The sequence below is a fragment of the Podarcis tiliguerta genome, assembly GCF_965153285.1.
Source record: "Podarcis tiliguerta genome assembly, chromosome: 8".
NCBI lineage: Eukaryota > Metazoa > Chordata > Lepidosauria > Squamata > Lacertidae > Podarcis > Podarcis tiliguerta.
The window spans coordinates 6563854-6581614 of NC_139541.1; the positions used below are offsets into that span (position 1 = coordinate 6563854).

At 51.1% G+C, this 17761-nt stretch overlaps 2 protein-coding genes across 2 annotated transcripts in view; one reads left to right on the plus strand and one right to left on the minus strand.

The window, feature by feature from the left end:
- NPC1L1 (NPC1 like intracellular cholesterol transporter 1) overlaps positions 1-14072 on the minus strand; it is a 30572-nt gene extending 16500 nt beyond the window's left edge. Inside the window, exons 1-7 of the mRNA XM_083453739.1 lie at positions 13955-14072; positions 9618-11161; positions 6557-6657; positions 4502-4674; positions 2429-2557; positions 1925-2107; positions 991-1105 (exon numbers count right to left, since the gene is read on the minus strand). Coding sequence (XP_083309865.1) covers positions 991-1105; positions 1925-2107; positions 2429-2557; positions 4502-4674; positions 6557-6657; positions 9618-11161; positions 13955-14008 — 2299 coding nt within the window. The 5' untranslated portion in view covers positions 14009-14072. The remainder of the gene's footprint in view (positions 1-990; positions 1106-1924; positions 2108-2428; positions 2558-4501; positions 4675-6556; positions 6658-9617; positions 11162-13954) is intronic.
- Positions 14073-14657: 585 nt separating this feature from the next.
- Positions 14658-16354, plus strand: LOC310683510 (ATP synthase F(0) complex subunit B1, mitochondrial-like; the record flags this gene model as incomplete). Its single annotated transcript, XM_083453442.1, has 2 exons — positions 14658-14864; positions 16064-16354. The coding sequence occupies 2 exons, from the start codon at positions 14658-14660 to the stop codon at positions 16280-16282; spliced, it is 426 nt and encodes a 141-aa protein (XP_083309568.1). The 3' UTR covers positions 16283-16354.
- Positions 16355-17761: the final 1407 nt, after the last annotated feature.

Here is a 17761-nt window from a genome sequence, read left to right on the forward strand (position 1 = left end):
TACTTGCCTTGCCCCGGGTGCTGACAACCCACGCTACGCCACTGCACATTGGGTTCTCCTGGCTTTTCAGGACCCTAATCCCCTTGCAGCTTTGCCTGCTCTAGCGCTTGCAGGCAGGCCTTGTCACAAGGCTGGGATGAGGGCATCCCTACAAGGAAGCCCCTGGCCCATTCAGCAGCCCCTCCCGCCATCACAACCTGAGTTGCGGTCTCTGTCCACACAGCTAGACAGCTGCCGCCAGTCAAAGGGCCGCAAAGCAGCTCTGCATTCTAGAGACTCCCAGGCTTGAAGCTTTGCAAAATCAGATTCATCAGGCATTTCCCAAAGCCTAACTGAGGGACACGGGTGGCGCTGTGGGTTAAACCACAGAGCCTAGGACTTGCTGATCAGAAGGTTGGCGGTTCGAATCCCCACGACGGGGTGAGCTCCCATTGCTCAGTCCCTGCTCCTGCCAACCTAGCAGTTCGAAAGCACATCAAAGTGCAAGTAGATAAATAGGTACCACTCCGGCGGGAAGGTAAACGGTGTTTCCGTGCACTGCTCTGGTTCACCAGAAGCGGCTTAGTCCTACTGGCCACATGACCCGGAAGCTGTATGCCGGCTCCCTCGGCCAATAAAGTGAGATGAGCACCACAACCCCAGAGTCTGTCACGACTGGACCTAATGGTCAGGGGTCCTTTAACCTTTAACTGAGGGATCATCCCATTTCCACATTCTATGCAGTTTTCTATCAGCCCCGCCCTTTCCCCAGGAAAACCTGCTCTTTAGCACCGAATGGGCGCAAACATCCATCCGCAGAAAATCTGGTTGATGTTTGCTCTGAGATTCAGAGGCAAAGATGGGCTTTTTCTGGAGGGAAGTTGCAGGATGAGCAGTAGTCTAGATGAGCCCCAAGAGCCCTGCCACCCTTCTCTGCCCAGACCTGGCGGCATTTGGCCACCAGGGTTTTGTACCCGACTCCATCCTCAGAGAAGCAGTGGCTTTGCTTACCCAGGAAGAAGCAGATGACTTCAGAGAGGCTGCAAAGGAGCATGCTGGGCGCCACGTCACCCAAAACCCGCCCGATGTGTTGCTCCGTCGTCTCCCCAGGCCGTGGCTCACACCGCTGCAGTGGGAGGCAGAGGAAGGGGGTCTGAGAAACGGGGGGGTCCTCACCCACAGAGCAGCAAGGCGGTGAAGTCGAGGTGTCTTCTGGGGTTCCCAAATAGGGGTAGTCTGGCCTCAGCTGTGTGCAAAGGTGTCCCTCCAATCTGGGCTGTCTCAGACCCCCTTCTCCTTCCCAAAGGCCCAGCAGTCCTGAAGTAGGAGAGCTGCTTTGTTCCAGACAGGGCCAGCCTACCCGTGAGCAGTGGCGTAGCGTGGGGGGGCCGGGCGCACCGGGCACAACATCTGGGGGGGGGCGCACTCCCACTCGCAGCTCTCTGCCCCTACCTGGCTCACTCACTCTCTCTCACTGCAGTGCTGGCTGTGCAAATCCGATCCGAGCCGCCGGGTCGCCGCCCACTGGGGGGGGGGGCAGGCGTGCGGTGCAGTCCGGTGCGGAGAGAGAGCGAGGGACTATCTGGGGGAGGGACAGTGCAGCCGGGGGGGGTGCAAATTACTTGCCTTGCCCCGGATTAGGGGGCGCAAATTACTTGCCTTGCCCCGGGTGCTGACAACCCACGCTACGCCACTGCCCCTGAGGCACTTGCCTTGGGCAGCAGGCCGGGGACAGTTGGGAGGAGTGGTAGATCTGGGCCCCCAAGCAGCATGCTGCTTGCCGCTGCTTGCCCCCGTTGCCTGGGGCTGCTGCCTAACAAGAGCAGGCCCATGGCTGCCACTGCTTGTGCCTCTTTAGCCTCCGTTCCTCCACCTGCTCAAGCGGCAAAAACACCTTTGTTCTGGACATGCCAAGCCTTGGGAGCCCTCCCAGCATTTCTCGCACCTGGTACTCCAGCACAAAGATGAAGATGTTGTCCGCACCGACTGCCAGCACCAGGAAGGGGACGACCTCAATGATGATGAGGGAGGAGGGCAGCCCTATGTAGGAGTAGAAGCCCAGGGACGACAGCACAGCCCCCAGGACCACCAGGATTCCTCCGAAGCCCAGCGTCACCTTGGAGTCCACCTGAAAATATGAGGCAAGGCGTGGTGACGAGAGGATGCTCCTCAGCAGCGAGGACGCACAGAGGCAAGCCCAGTCCTTGCACCTGCTTCTACACCCAGAGAGGCATGAAGCCTCTTCCGGATGTTGTGCTGGGTCCAGGAGAAGAGCAGGGCTCTCTTCGTGGTGGCACCCATCTCCAGAAGCACTCAGAAAGCAGCTGCTCCTTAAGTACTGGAAGCTTTGATGCTGCAGGAGGGACTGGAGCTCCTCTGTCCCCCCGCTCCTCCTCCTCTTGGGTCTGGCCACCTCCACCCGCCTTGCCGTGGGGCAGCCCCTTCATACCAGGATGCGCTTCCAGCTGGAGTACTCGCCCAAGGCCAGTGCAATGTACACAAAGATCACCAGGTAGCTGACAGCAAAGACGGGAAGGTCCTCCCAGGTGGTGCGGTTGATCTCATCCTCCAGGGAACGCTGCAGGTATTATGGGGGGGGGGGAGAATAAGAGGGCCTTAAGAGTCTATAGGGGAGAGTCTGCCTGAGCCATCAAGGGGAAGACTTTCCACCTGCCTTCCCCACCCCCTTCCTGGCAGGTGTGGGGCAGATATTGCTTTTGCTGCAATTTGGATGCTTGCATTTTATTTGGATGTTTGCATTTTATTGTTTCAGTGTTTATTAGCATGAGATGCTTGCCCTAATGATATTACGCCTGACTTTTTGGTTCAATCATGCTCTGTTCTGCCACTGTTAATGCATTATCTTGAAATGTTTTTATATATTTATTTTGTAGGTTGATGTGAGCCACCTTAACAGTGTTAGAAACTGAGATAGGAAAACTAGGAGCTGAACGGCACCTTAAACCGAGGTTATGAGCGCAACAACGGAATGTCTAGGCGCACTTTTTTTATATAACAAGAATACAAAGCTGAAAATGAACAAATTGCAGCTGAAATATTATGTTCATTTTTCGCAAGGTCTAGTCCTTCCGCTGCCCGCCCCCCATAATCTTCTTAAGAGGGTCCCTTCTCCAGTCTTCAGAACAGCTGGAAGTGGGGAGGCAGAAAAAAGTCCTCCTTTCCTTCCACTTTGCAGTTTTAATCTGAAATCTCAGGCGCAGCACTGCGCCCAGAGCTCGCACTAATGAATTTCCCTGTCGCAAAACAATGGGAGTTTTGAATACTGCACCTTGATGGAAAACCAGCCGGGGAAGGACAACCAATTTCGAAAGGCCAGCTCAGCATTGGCTTCTCAGGCACATAAGATGCTCAAAGCGCATAACTCAGGCTGGCCCTCCACGTTCCTTGCACCACCCGAGAGATGCCCCTGATTCTGTGCCCGCTCAGCTCAAGCTCTCCAGGCACACAGGGATGAGAGGGACATACAGTGGTACCTCGGGTTAAGAATTCATTCTGGAGGTGTGTTCTTAACCTGAAACCGTTCTTAACCTGAGGTACCACTTTAGCTAATGGGGCCTCCTGCTGCCGCCGCACGATTTCTGTTCTGATCCTGAGGTAAAGTTCTTAACCCGAGGTACTATTTCTGGGTTAGCGGAGTCTGTAACCTGAAGTGTCTGTAAACTGTAGCGTCAGTAACCCGAGGTACCACTGTACAGTGGTACCTCAGGTTACATACGCTTCAGGTTACAGACTCCGCTAACCCAGAAATAGTGCTTCAGGTTAAGAACTTTGCTTCAGGATGAGAACAGAAATCGGGCTCCGGCGGCACGGCGGCAGCAGGAGGCCCCATAGCTAAAGTGCTGCTTCAGGTTAAGAACAGTTTCAGCTTAAGTACGGACCTCCAGAACGAATTAAGTACTTAACCTGAGATACCACTGAAAATTGAAAAATCCCAAAGTTTAAAAATGATGAACATCAGGTTCTCTGGGCAGGTTTTTCTCCTCTCCTCCGCCACCGACCTGACTGATTTGGGCAGCGAGGACAAATAAAAGAAGGAGAAGGACATAGACACAGCACAGAAGGGGAGCAGGGATGGAATATAACCTTCTCCAACTAGCCTGGCAGGTCACTTTGGGGCTGGCCGGGCACCTGTGCCTTCATTTCAAATCTGGCGTCCACTGGTCAGTGGAATGGGCTGGTTCTGCCCGGCAGATCATAGAATCATAGAGTTGGAAGAGACCACAAGGGCCATCGAGTCCAACCCCCTGCCAAGCAGGAAACACCATCAGAGCACTCCTGACATATGGTTGTCAAGCCTCTGCTTAAAGACCTCCAAAGAAGGAGACTCCACCACACTCCTTGGCAGCAAATTCCACTGTCAAACAGCTCTTACTGTCAGGAAGTTCTGGGCACGGCTGACCGCAGTGGTGTGAGGTGGCCCCAACCAGTAGCCCCAGCCCCCAATGGCAAAAGGCACAAGGGTCCTTGATAGGGACCCTTGTGGGGCAGCAGCAACACCCACCTCTGCCATGTAGGCGACCGTGTAGCTGTCTTCATGTTTCCGCTGGAATTCCTGCACTATCTCCAGGAACTGCTTCTCCCACAACATGGCGAAGTCGAATCGAGGGTCACTGGGAGGGAAGTTGTTCAAGGAGAACGTCAAGATGAGGGCCTGGCCTTCCGAGTACTCCTCCTCTGTCAGGCAGAGAAGAAGGAGGTCACAGAGAGGCAGGTTGGGGGTGGCACATCCGCAAGGCAGCAAGCCCCCCCCCCCGAGAGCCCCAGTTCCCTCACACACAGCCCCCCATCTTCTCCCTCAAACCACAGGTATGGTGGTTTCTCCAGGCCTCTCAGGTGCCCCTGTTGGGCCTGACTAGGTGGGGCATCTTGAGACCCTCAGGAATTTCCTCTCCGGATAAGTATAATGATAGAGGGCCTTCTTGGTAGTGGCGCCTGCCCTGTGGAACGCCCTCCCACCAGATGTCAAAGAGAAAAATAACTACCAAACTTTTAGAAGACATCTGAAGGCAGCCCTGTTTAGGGAAGCTTTTAATGTTTAATAGGTTATTGTATTTTAGTGTTTTGTTGGAAGCCGCCCAGAGTGGCTGGGGAAACCCAGCCAGATGGGCGGGGTATAAATAATAAATTATTATTATTATTATTATTATTATTATTATTATTATTATTATTATTACTACAGTGCTTGGAACGAGTTTATACAGAATATATTAGGTGATGGATAAAGATTATGCACGTCTGGATACAAATGTGCGGAAATGAAATTTCTTTTATTTTCGTTTTCATTTGTGTTTTCACCACCACTCATTTCAAAAAAAGAAAGGAAGGGGGAAAGAAAGAAAAAAAAGAGGAAAAAATGGGAATAAGCTATTTTCTTTCAATTTTCTTTCTTTTTTAGGAAGGAGCAATGGGGGGCAAAGGGGGGGGACACATAAGCTGTGGTGCTAGAACTTGTGGACGTTCAATGCAGCTGAACACTGGAAGATTTGGAATAGATAAAAGCAAGTCCTTGACACCCTGCACAGTTGAAATGTGGAACTTGGTGTATGTGAAGAGTTGGGGGAAAAAATATTTGAACAAACTTTTTATAAAGAAACCAGAAGCTTTCCTATTGGGCACAGTGGCGTAGCGTGGGTTGTCAGCACCCGGGGCAAGGCAAGTAATTTGCGCCCCCTAACCCCCAGATGTTGCGCCCGGTGTGGCCGGGCCCCCCTGCACCCCCCACGCTACGCCACTGATTGGGCATATTAGATTCAAATACTCCAAATGAAAATAAGAGCACATTCTTATACGCAACAATGGCAGCAAGAATAGTAATAGCTAAACATTGGGAAAGTGAAATAGTACCAACAAAAAAAGAGTGGGAGGACAGACTATTTGAATATTTTGAAATGGCAAAACTGACGGATACAATTAGGGGGCAGTCTAACTAAAGGTTCCAAAAAGAGTGGGGAGTGTATAGAGATTACCTAAAAAACCAGTGTCCTCAAATCAAAACTGAACTTGCATTGAGTAATTTTTGCAAACCACAATATGGTCTATAACTAAGTCCAGTAGATGGAGAAGGGTAGGAAAACTAAGTCCAGTAGATGGAGAAGGGTAGGAATGATGAAATGAGAAAGAAACAGATGAACAAACAGGAAAATAGACCCACTTTGAGGAGGAAGAAGTAATACTAGAAAAGAATAAGAATGGGAAATATAAAATAATTCTGTGTGCAAGAGCGTACGGATTCATGGCTTTATGTGTTTGTCATTTGTTTTGTGTTTTCTCTTTAGTTTGTTTCTTAATTGTCCTTACAGCTTAGTATGTGTGTTTATGTGTTGTAACAAAAAGTTAATAAAAAGCATTTTTTTAAAAAAACAACGTAAGCGCTGGTGGTTGCCACAGTATCAAAATAGCACATGTGCATGTGTGCGCACACACACACAGCGCCCTGACCTTAAAAAATGTCTTGATACCACTTATAACCACAGCCCCTTGTGGCCTGGGCAGCCCAATCTGTGCATGACACAAAAGACCCAATTATTTCCTCCCAGGGGGTGGGCATGCCTCTTACCTGGATACCCCCCCACGGCCAGGAAAGGGAAGACAGGCCCTCCGTATTCTGCCATGCAGCTCAGCTCCAGCGAGGTGATGTCTTGGAAAGAGAGAGGTGAGCTGCGAAGGAAAAGGAATTGAACGCCTAGTGAGAGCCCGGCATTAAGGACCCTCCGGGAAGCCCTCCTGATTTCAGAGGAAAGGAGCCGCCTCGTTCACCAGGGACAGCAGAGGACGCTGGCTTTGCCAGAACCGACCCATCAAGCTCTGCACTGTCTGCTTCAGGCGTGGAGAACCTCCTGCCCACAAGCCAAATTTGCACCACCAGGAGTTCAGCTGCGGCCCCCAAAATGCAGTCACTTCCCCACACCTGAAATTGCAGGTGGGGCGGGAAGAGAAGCAGCGGGCACAACTAGGAGCCCTAAAGTGCTGAAGGACAGGAGGGCCCAAGCCTGCTGAGTCAGCTGCACACACCGGGAACTCGCTTGAGCAGCCAGTGTCTGAAAAAAGAAGGGTCATTGGCTGGGGCGGAGGCGTGGGGCTTGCGAGGTGCTTTGACCCTGTTTCCCAGGGCCAGTCCCGGATTTACAGAAGCCATCATCCCAGTTCCTCATTTGATCCCAGAATGTCCCGCTTTTCTTTAAAGGTAAAGGGACCCCTGACCATTAGGTCCAGTCGTGGCCGACTCTGGGGTTGCGGCGCTCATCTCACTTTACTGGCCAAGGGAGCCGGCGTACAGCTTCCGGGTCATGTGGCCAGCATGACTAAGCCGCTTCTGGCAAACCAGAGCAGCGCACGGAAATGCCGTTTACCTTCCCACCGGAGCGATACCTATTTATCTACTTGCACTTTGATGTGCTTTCAAACTGCTAGGTTGGCAGGAGCAGGGACCGAGCAGCAGGAGCTCACCCCATCGCGGGGATTCAAACCGCCGACCTTCTGATCGGCAAGCCCTAGGCTCTGTGGTTTAACCCACAGTGCCACCTGTATGCTTTGCAAGGTGCTTTGCGCCAGACCCTATTTACCAGGGCCAGTCCTGGATTTACAGAAGCCATCATCCCAGTACCTCATTTGATCCCGGAATGTCCCGCTTTTCCTTAGGACGTCCCTATTTCCATCAGAGAAGTGCTGGAGGTTATGGAGTTATGCCACTCCCGAGCCAAGGAGATAAGTAACTATAGAGTGGAACCTCAGTTTTAGAGCATCTCAGAAGCCAAACATTTTGGATGCCGAAAACCCGGAAGTAATTGCTTCTGTTTTTGAACGTGCCTCGGAAGCCAAACGGCTTCCGCTGCGTGTTTTTCTTTTTTTCTCAATGGATTTTGCCCACCGCCAGTTACTCCTCAGTTTTTGAACGTTTCGGAAGTTGAACAGTCTTCCGGAACGAATTACATTCGAAAACCAAGGTTCCACTGTACAACCTTTAGAAGACATCTGAAGACAGCTTGTATAAGGAAGTTTTTAAATGTTCACTTATGTTTTTATAGGGGACGCGGGTGGCGCTGTGGGTTAAACCACAGAGCCTAGGACTTGCCGATCAAAAGGTCAGCGGTTCGAATCCCCGCTACAGGGTGAGCTCCCATTGCTCAGTCCCTGCTCCTGCCAACCTAGCGGTTCGAAAGTGCAAGTAGATAAATAGGTATCGCTCTGGTGGGAAGGTAAACGGCGTTTCTGTGTGCTGCTCTCGTTTGCCAGAAGCGGTTTAGTCATGCTGGCCACATGACCCAGAACCTGTACACCAGCTCCCTTGGCCAGTAAAGCGAGATGAACGCTGCACGACTGGACCTAATGGTCAGGGGTCCCTTTACATTTATGTTTTTATATTTGTTGGAAGCTGCCCAGAGTGGCTGGGGCTACCCAGTCAGATGGGTGGGGTATAAAACAGAATACAGTGGTGCCCCGCAAGACGGAAAACCCGCAAGACGAAAGGGTTTTCCGTCTGCAGAGGCGCTTCGCAAGACGAATTTCCCTATGGGCTTGCTTCGCAAGATGAAAAATGACGAAAAAATTCGATTTTTTTTTTTTGCTCCAAAACCCCTTATCTGAATCGCTAAGCTGCTAAAAGCATTTTAGCAGCAAACCCGCTAATCCCCCCCCCCTAAAAAAGCCGTTTTTAGCCCTTTTTTAGCCAATAGCGCTAATAGCGCTACTCCGTCAATGGGCTTGCTTCGCAAGACGAAAAAACCGCAAGACGAAAAGACTCCTGGAACGGATTCTTTTCGTCTTGCGAGGCACCACTGTATCATCATCATCATTATGGAATAGGACATCCCTATTGTCATGCTGTGATCTGATTTGTCTCGGCACCTGTCCACGTTGGCATGGAGGGGTGGGGGCCACAGAGCCAAAACGTTTCCCCCCCCCAGTCAACCTCAGTTTGCAGCGGCTCTCCAGCTTCCCAGGCCTTTCTCAACCCTACCTAGGGATGATGATGGGGACGAACAGAGGACCTTCCGATCGCCTATCGGGGCTCTAAGCCTGAGCCACAGGCAAAGGGACAATGGCACTTGTGGGAGGAAGGGCCCTGCTCTTGCTGGACTGCAGCGAAGCATGAGCAGAGACTCAGAGCCAGCAGTTGGTTGCCAACCCTCCACTTTGAAGGCCGCCTCTGGGCGCTGCCAACAAAACCAGGCTCCCGGGAAGGCCCAACCTCACCTCCTGCCTCGAGGTCTGTGCCAAGCTGGCACAGGAGGTACCATATTTTTTGCTCTATAAGACTCACTTTTTCCCTCCAAAAAAGCAAGGGGAAATGTGTGTGCGTCTTATGGAGCGAATGCAGGCTGCGCAGCTATCCCAGAAGCCAGAACAGCAAGAGGGATTGCTGCTTTCACTGCGCAGCGATCCCTCTTGCTGTTCTGGCTTCTGGGATTCAGAATATTTTTTTTCTTGTTTTCCTCCTCCAAAAACTAGGTGCGTCTTGTGGTCTGGTGCGTCTTACAGAGCGAAAAATACAGTAATTTGATCCTGACTCCAAACACAGGACTCACACCCCCTGCTCCAGCTCAGCCTGATCAAAACAAAGGCCACTGTCCCACTAAAGTGTATATTAAAAAGGGGGTCCCCTGGGGGCCAGGGCTTACTTGACGCAATAGAGGAAGTGGTCCCGCCAGTCCACGGTGCCATTCTTGCCCCTCATCGTCTGGTTGGCCGTCATATTCAAGCGTGTCACGTTGTTCTGAAAATACTGCAACAGGCTGTTGACGCAGCAGTCAGAGAGGGTAGAATTCTCAGGGTTGAGGGGGGCATAGCAGACGTCCTTCAGAGAGATGTTCCTGCCATACTCCTCAGACCAGACCTCGATGGCTTGCAGCCTCTGCTGCAGGTCCAGCAGGTCCAGCAGAACCTCCATGGAGAGGATGCCGCTGAAATTCTTATTGCCCAGGATGAGGGAGTCGTAGGTGTAGCTGGGACGGTCCTTGGCGGTCATGATGACCTGGTTAGTCCTGAAGAAGGGCCCAAAGTTCTCGTCATAGAAGGTCTTCTCCTTCCGGGCCTGGCTGTCGGGTTTGGACCACAGCTCCACAGGGTCTGTGGTCAGCTGGATAAAGACCAGCCCGCTGGAGAGCACTATCACCACCACCAGCGAGACGGCGATCACCTGGATGGGGTAGGAGGCCACCAGTGTGCCCCAGCAGCTGAATATCCTGGCCAGGAAGTCGTGCGTGGCCTGGCTCACTTTCTGAGAACAGGTTGGCTTGGGCATGGCTTTCTTGGGGCCTTTGTCCTTCTTTTTCCGACACGAGCAGGAGCACCCTCGCTGGATCAGGAAGGCCACAAACAGCACCATGAGGAGGCAGAAGAAGAAGATGCATAGAAACAGGACCCCACCCATTTCCCCCACTTGGAAGGGCTTCTGGGCAGGGTGAGGGTCCAGGCCTGCAGGACATGCCTGGGAACAGTCTTGGCATGAACACCTCTCCTTGGTCCCATTGCCCACTGCCTCGCTGCACTTCCAGGCCGTTCCGTTGAAGGGCACGATGCCACCCTGAATTGGGGCAGAGCCTTCGGGCACCAGCTGGAAGGAGATGGCCAAAGGGGCCACCCCGTTGCTTGTGTCCCCCTGGAAATCCAGCCACCTCTGACTGTTGCATAAGGTGGCCCCATATTTGCCACACATGGCGCTGATGGCGTAGCCGCCCGTGGCCGGCATCCTCACCCCTTTGCAAGAGTCGAAGGACTCCTGAGCAAAGCGCTGGCTGTAGTAGCACTCGTACTCTAAGACCCCTTGCTTCTCCTCCCCCTGGATGGTGCGGTTGAAATAGCGGGTGATGTTGGTGAAGAGGCTCTGGTCTGGGCTGCAAGTGCTCTGGCAGTAGATGCTGGCAAAGTTCTCCGAGCAGGACGGGCAGCGAGACAGAATCGCCTGGGACATGGACAGGCTGGTCTGCAGGTCTCGCAGCTGGTCCTCGGAGCAGCAGGCGAAGGTGTCATTGGCCCCCGTGAACAGCATCGGGCAGATGGTCCGGAGGAGGTTGAGGTGGGAGCCATTGACTTTCCGGGCCGGCGTGTTGGAGATGCAAGGGACAACTGCTGGGAGAAGACTGGAACTGATTTCGGGGTTCTTGCCACACACTCCGTAGAAGGAACAGTATTTTGCCTGATGGATTACTGTGAGGGCAGCCGCCTTGGTCCCATAGGAGGGGGAGGGAGAGATGTCATACAGAACCGGTTATTTCTTAGTATTTATTTTGTCAGTTAGGTCTAGACTTTTTTGTCACCACTATTGTTCCTCAAACTTCCTTCCTGTCAAAGTCTCTTCTACTGTGAAGACAGAAGTGGACCTGAAGGAGCGTCTCCACCCCTATCGTTCTGCCCGGACACTGAGATCCAGCGCCGAGGGCCTTCTGGTGGTTCCCTCATTACGAGAAGTGAGGTTACAGGGAACCAGACAGAGGGCCTTCTCGGTAGTGGCACCTGTCCTGTGGAATGCCCTCCCATCAGATGTGAAGGAAATAAGCAGCTATCCTAGCTTTAAAAGACATCTGAAGGCAGCCCTGTTCAGGGAAGTTTTTAATATTTAACGCTGTATTGCTTTTAACACTTGATTGGGAGCCGCCCAGAGTGGCTGGGGAAACTCAGCCAGATGGGCGGGGTATAAACAATAAATTATTATTATTATTATTATTATTATTATTATTATTATTATTATTATTATTATTCTGCTTCTCTGCAGTCGCCTTATTCTCCTTTGGCACAATTCCCCCCCCCCCATCACCCAAAGAGACCCCACTGCCTGCCTAACTGGCTGTCTGCTAGCAACATACCTGAGAGCTTTCATTGCTCGTGTTCTTTCTGTTTTTAGCAATTTGCTCCTCAAATACTTTTCTTCTTCTTTTTTGCATTCCTTACTGTCTGCATACTTCTCTCTGTATTTTCATGTTCCTTTTTGGTCTCATTTGAACAAGACTTCCATTTTCTAATGGAAATTTTCTTGCCTCTCTAACAGCTTATTTGACCACATTGGCACCCTGCCAGTACCTCATTTGATCTACAGTGCATACATTCTAGCTAATACTGTCGTTTTAAACAACCCCCCAAATATTTGGAGCGAATTGACCCTCTTGACTTTGACCCTTGCAACTTCCTTTTTGTCCCAGTTTCTCTGGTTTAGGAAATTTGAAATGTGACCGCTAGATTTTCTTTGCAATTGTCTATTTGCACATACACTGAATCAGATAGCACTATGGTCACTGTTCCCAGTTGGTTCAAGATCACTTGCACCAAGTTCTGGTGCCACTTAAGATGAAGTCCCGGGCACCCTGCTCTGTTCCTAGGGCACAGACATTGAGGGCATCTAGAAATGCTACCCCTATGTGTGATATGTACGCAACAGCCTAGACCAGGGGTCAGCAACCTTTTTCAGCAGGGGGCCGGTCCACCGTCCCTCAGACCATGTGGGGGGCCAGACTATATTTTGAAAAAGAAAAAAATGAACGAATTCCTATGCCCCACAAATAACGCAGAGATGCATTTTAAATAAAAGCGCACATTCTACTCATGTAAAGACACCAAGCAGGCCCCACAAATAACCCAGAGATGCATTTTAAATAAAAGGACACATTCTACTCATGTAAAAACACGCTGATTCCTGGACCGTCCGCGGGCCGGATTGAGAAGGCGATTGGGCCGCATCTGGGCCTTAGGTGTGTGTAACTGAAGTTGCCTATTACTATAGCATTTCCTCTTTTGAATGTTTCCTTGATTTCGTTCTCCATCTGAATATCTCCCTGAGCATTTTCGCCAAGGGGATAACATGTCCCCAGTACAAAGTTACTCACAATGATTATTTATTGCATTGAGATCTCTAATCCCAAAAGCGCTAAGCAAATTACTGTATTTTTCGCTCTGTAGGACGCACTGGACCATAGGAGGGGGAGAACAGGGGGGGGGGGGAAATTCTCCCCCTCTCTGCTCAGCGCCCCTTCAGCGAAGCGGTAGGAGAACACAATGCACACAATGATTATTCGGAGTGATGCTGCTCTGTGTCCTCTTTGACACAGTGCAAGACCACCTCCAGAAAGCCCTCTGCCCTATTCTTCCTATTGCGTTTGCATCCATAGATAATTGTGTCTCGCCGGCCGTCTCTGTTCCACGATGTTTCCCCTTGGCTGTGAGAATCCGCATTAAAATCCCTGTTTCCTCTCAAAACGCACACATTAAAATATATTTGGAGGCCTTGTTTTTGAGCCAAGAACTGCATTGGAACCGTGGGAAACTGTGAAAGTACAACTGAATTCTGATCCGTCCAGGAGGGTGGATCTCATCAGACCGATTTGGAATTTGCAAGAACTCGGACTCTTCGAGATGGGGGAGGCACCTCTTCCACAAGGCTGTCAATATTGCTTGCTGTATTGTCTCCTATGTATCTGCTATGCTATTTTGTTACTGATAGTGGAAGCTGGTTTTCCACCACTCTGGACGCGGTGGACCCAAACCAGTGGATTCCAGTGACAAGGAAAGAGATTCCAGCTAAACCTTTCTGACAGTAAGAGCTGTTTGACAGCACGACAGACTCCCTTGGAAGGTGACAGACACCACTGGCGATTTTGAAGCAGATGTTGAATAGCCATCTGCCAGGGATACTTTAGCTGCAATTCCTGCCGTGCAAGGATTTGGACTAGATGACCCTTGCGGTCCTTCCCAACTGTATTTCTGCCTTCGTAAACCAGTGTGAACGTCTTAGGAAAGTTGAACAAGGCCTGTCTGTTGGTCCCTAGCAGTCCAGAGATATGGGAACCATTTTCTGTGGGCAGCTGAAACCAAAGATGGACTTGGGCTGCCCATTTAGTTCCATCTCATCTTGCTCCCCTAAGAAACAGCTCAGCTGCTCAAAAGCCCTTCGAAGGCTGTTACCTCCTGAAGCCCTCTTGCCCTTCCCTCCATCATCCACCCCCACCAGGCCCCGGACCTCACTCACCAGGCCAAGCCCGGCCCTGGAAAGCACCAAGGCAAGCAGGATGGCGCTCAGCATCCTGGCAGCTTGTCCTCAGTCCCAAACAGAAGCTTCAGAAAGGAGGGAGTGCCCAAGACTTGCTCTGCCAAGGTGCCTGTCCCAAGTCCACCAGACGCCCAGTTATTAGCAGACCTGGTCTGACATCTGTGGAGCCAATCAGGCTGCGCCAAGGCTGTAAAACCCCTGCTATCATTAACCTGAAAGTGGAGCTGAGGTTCTTCGGACTTGTTTTGGGGAGACCTACCTGTTGTACGCTCTTCAGTCTTAAGAACATAAGAAAAGCATGCTGGATCAGGCCCATGGCCCATCTAGTCCAACATCCTGTCCTCGCAGTGGCTGAATTGGCACACCAGAACCCTCCCATTCTGTGGCTTCCAGCAATTGGGATCCAGAGGTATGGGTGCCTCCAACTGTGGAAGCAGAGCGGAGCCATCATGGCCAGCAGCCATGGATGGCCCTCTCCTTCTCCATGAATTTGTCCAACCTTCTTTTAAAGCCATTCAAGTTGGTGGCCATCATTGCCTCCTGGAGGGGCAAGTTCCCCACTTCAACTGTGCCAGCGAGACCTCCTCCACGGAGGCTGCCATCTTGAGTTCTCTTCGCCGGGAGGGTCACAGGGACGGAGAGCGCAGTGGCAGCAGCAGCAGTGATGTTGTCTCGCTTGGCCATGCATGCCCTGGCCCCGGCTGGTGGCCTGAGGAGCTTGGTGCCCGCTCTGCCCGTGCAAATATTAAGACTTCACACAAGTCAGCAACGCTCCGCTCCTGTGCCTCCTCTCCCAGAGTCAGGAGGAAAAGTCCGCCATGGAATATTCCCTGAAGAAATTTTCCAATTCTTATACCCTAAAACAGGAGTCGCAGGCCCCTATACAGTGGTACCTCGCAAGACGAAAAACTCGCAAGACGAAAGAGTTTTTCGTTTTTTGAGTTGCTTCGTAAGACAAATTTCCCTATGGGCTTGCTTCGCAAGACAAAAACGTCTTGCGCCTTTTTCTTAAAACTGTCAATGCATTCCTATGGGAAACCGTCAATACACATTGGTGCTTCGCAAGACGAAAAAATTCACAAGACGAAAAAACTCGCAGAACGAATTAATTTCGTCTTACGAGGCACCACTGTATATATGGGACTAGGCTTCTGCTCTACATGCTAAGGAACTTTACGTAGTCAACCACGAAACAATAGCTGGAGGTGTTATAGTGGGAATTCTCATCTACATAATGAAGAAGTACGGTGCAAATGTCGCAGCTTTTGCTGACAAGCTCAATGAGGATACTGTAGCACAAGCAACATCTGTGAAAAATGCGATGATAGCTGACCACACTACAGCTATTGAAGAGAAGAGAGAGCAGTGGAGAGTTGAGGGTCGTCACTATCTCTTTGATACCAAGCGGAATGGGGACGCGGGTGGCGCTGTGGGTTAAAGCCTCAGCGCCTAGGGCTTGCCGATCAAAAGGTCGGCAGTTCGAATCCCTGCGGCGGGGTGCGCTCCCGCTGTTCGGTCCCAGTGACTGCCAACCTAGCAGTTCGAAAGCACCCCTGGGTGCAAGAAGATAAATAGGGACCGCTTACTAGCGGGAAGGTAAACGGCGTTTCCGTGTGTGGCTCTGGCTCGCCAGAGCAGCGATGTCACGCTGGCCACGTGACCTGGAAGTGTCTTCGGACAGCGCTGGCCCCCGGCCTCTTTGAGTGAGATGGGCGCACAACCCTAGAGTCTGTCAAGACTGGCCCGTACGGGCAGGGGTACCTTTACCTTTACCTTACCAAGCGGAAAAATTTTGTCTCAAGCATTATGCTTGAGACAAACTACAGTGGTGCCTCGCAAGACGAAATTAATTCGTTCTGCGAGTTTTTTCGTCTTGTGAGTTTTTTCGTCTTGTGAAGCACCACTGTGCATTGACGGTTTCCCATAAGAATGCATTGACGGTTTTAAGAAAAAGGCGCAAGACGTTTTCGTCTTGCGAAGCAAGCCCATAGGGAAATTCGTCTTGTGAAGCAACTCAAAAAACGAAAAACTCTTTCGTCTTCCGAGTTTTTCATCTTACGAGGCATTCGTCTTGCGAGGTACCACTGAACAGAGAGGCTGTTTACTGTATACACAGAAGTGAAGAAGCAGCTGGATTATCACGTGGCAATACAGCATCTCAAGTGGAATATGGAACAAAATTACATGATCAACTGGGTTGAGCAAAACCTTAGGCAGAGTATTACAGCCCAACAGGAGGAGGGGAGCATTGTTAAGTGCATCTTGGACTTGAAGGCATTGTCAATGTCTCCACAGGCAACTGTTTAAACACAATTGTGACCTCTTAAACCATATGATGGCAAATCTTAATTAAAACATATATATCTTTAAAAACAACAACTGTGCAGGGCGTCAAGGACTTCCTGTTATCCCAAATCTTCCAACTTTCAGTTGCGCTGGACGCCCACAAATTCTAGCATTGTGAGAGGTGATAAACTTCTCTCTCCATTTTATCCATGCTGTGCATTATTTTATAAATGTACATTATAAATGCACACAGTATCCCAAATGCAGTTGCACCAGATTTGGTATACAGTGGGACTTTGAGTTAAGTACTTAATTCGTTCCGGAGGTCCGTACTTAACCTGAAACTGTTCTTAACCTGAAGCACCACTTTAGCTAATGGGGCCTGCTGCTGCTGCTGTGCTGCATTGTGCTGGCATTGAAACAGGCGAGCTATAAGCTGCCTAACACACCCCACAGCATCCTGGCTGCCCAGAACTCCCCACCACAGCCCCTCCAAAGACTGGTGGTCCTCTTCAGGTAAGATGGGGCACCTGGCGGAATCTGCCCCACCACCCAGCATCTGCTCAATTTTCCCTCCAGGATCCCCTGCCTCAAGCATTTCACTAGTCATACCTCGGGTTGAGGTTGAGCACTTTTGGGTTGCGCTCCGCGGCGACCCGGAAGTAACAGAACACGTTACTTCCGGGTTTCACCGCTCGCACAGACAGTCAAAATGATGGCACGCGCATAAGCGGAAGCGCGAACCCGCGCAGACATAGGTTGCGTTCACTTCAGGGCTCCGGAACGGATAATAATAATTTATTATTTATACCCTGCCCATCTGGCTGGGTTTCCCCAACCACTCTGGGCGGCTTCCAACAAAACACTAAAATACAATCACCTATTAAACATTAATAGCTTCTCTAAACAGGGCTGCCTTCAGATGTCTTCTAAAACTTTGGTAGTTATTTTTCTCTTTGACATCTGGTGGGAGGGCGTTCCACAGGGCGGGTGCCACTACCGAGAAGGCCCTCTGCCTGGTTCCCTGTAACTTGGCTTCTTGCAGCGAGGGAACCACCAGAAGGCCCTCGGAGCTGGACCCCAGTATCCGGGCAGAACGATGGGGGTGGAGACGCTCCTTCAGGTTTACTGGACCGAGGCCGTTTAGGGCTTTAAAGGTCAGCACCAACACTTTGAATTGTGCTTGGAAACGTACTGGGAGCCAATGCAGGTCTCTCAGGACAGGTGTTATATGGTCTCGGCGGCCGCTCCCAGTCACCAATCTAGCTGCCGCATTCTGGATTAGTTGTAGTTTCCGGGTAGTTTGAAGGGTCACCTTCAAAGGTAGCCCCACATAGAGCGCATTGCAGTAGTCCAAGCGAGAGATAACCAGAGCATGCACAGCTCTGGCGAGACAGTCTGTGGGCAGGTAGGGTCTCAGCCTGCGTACCAGATGGAGCTGGTAAACAGCTGCCCTGGACTCAGAATTGACCTGTGCCTCCATGGATAGCTGTGAGTCCC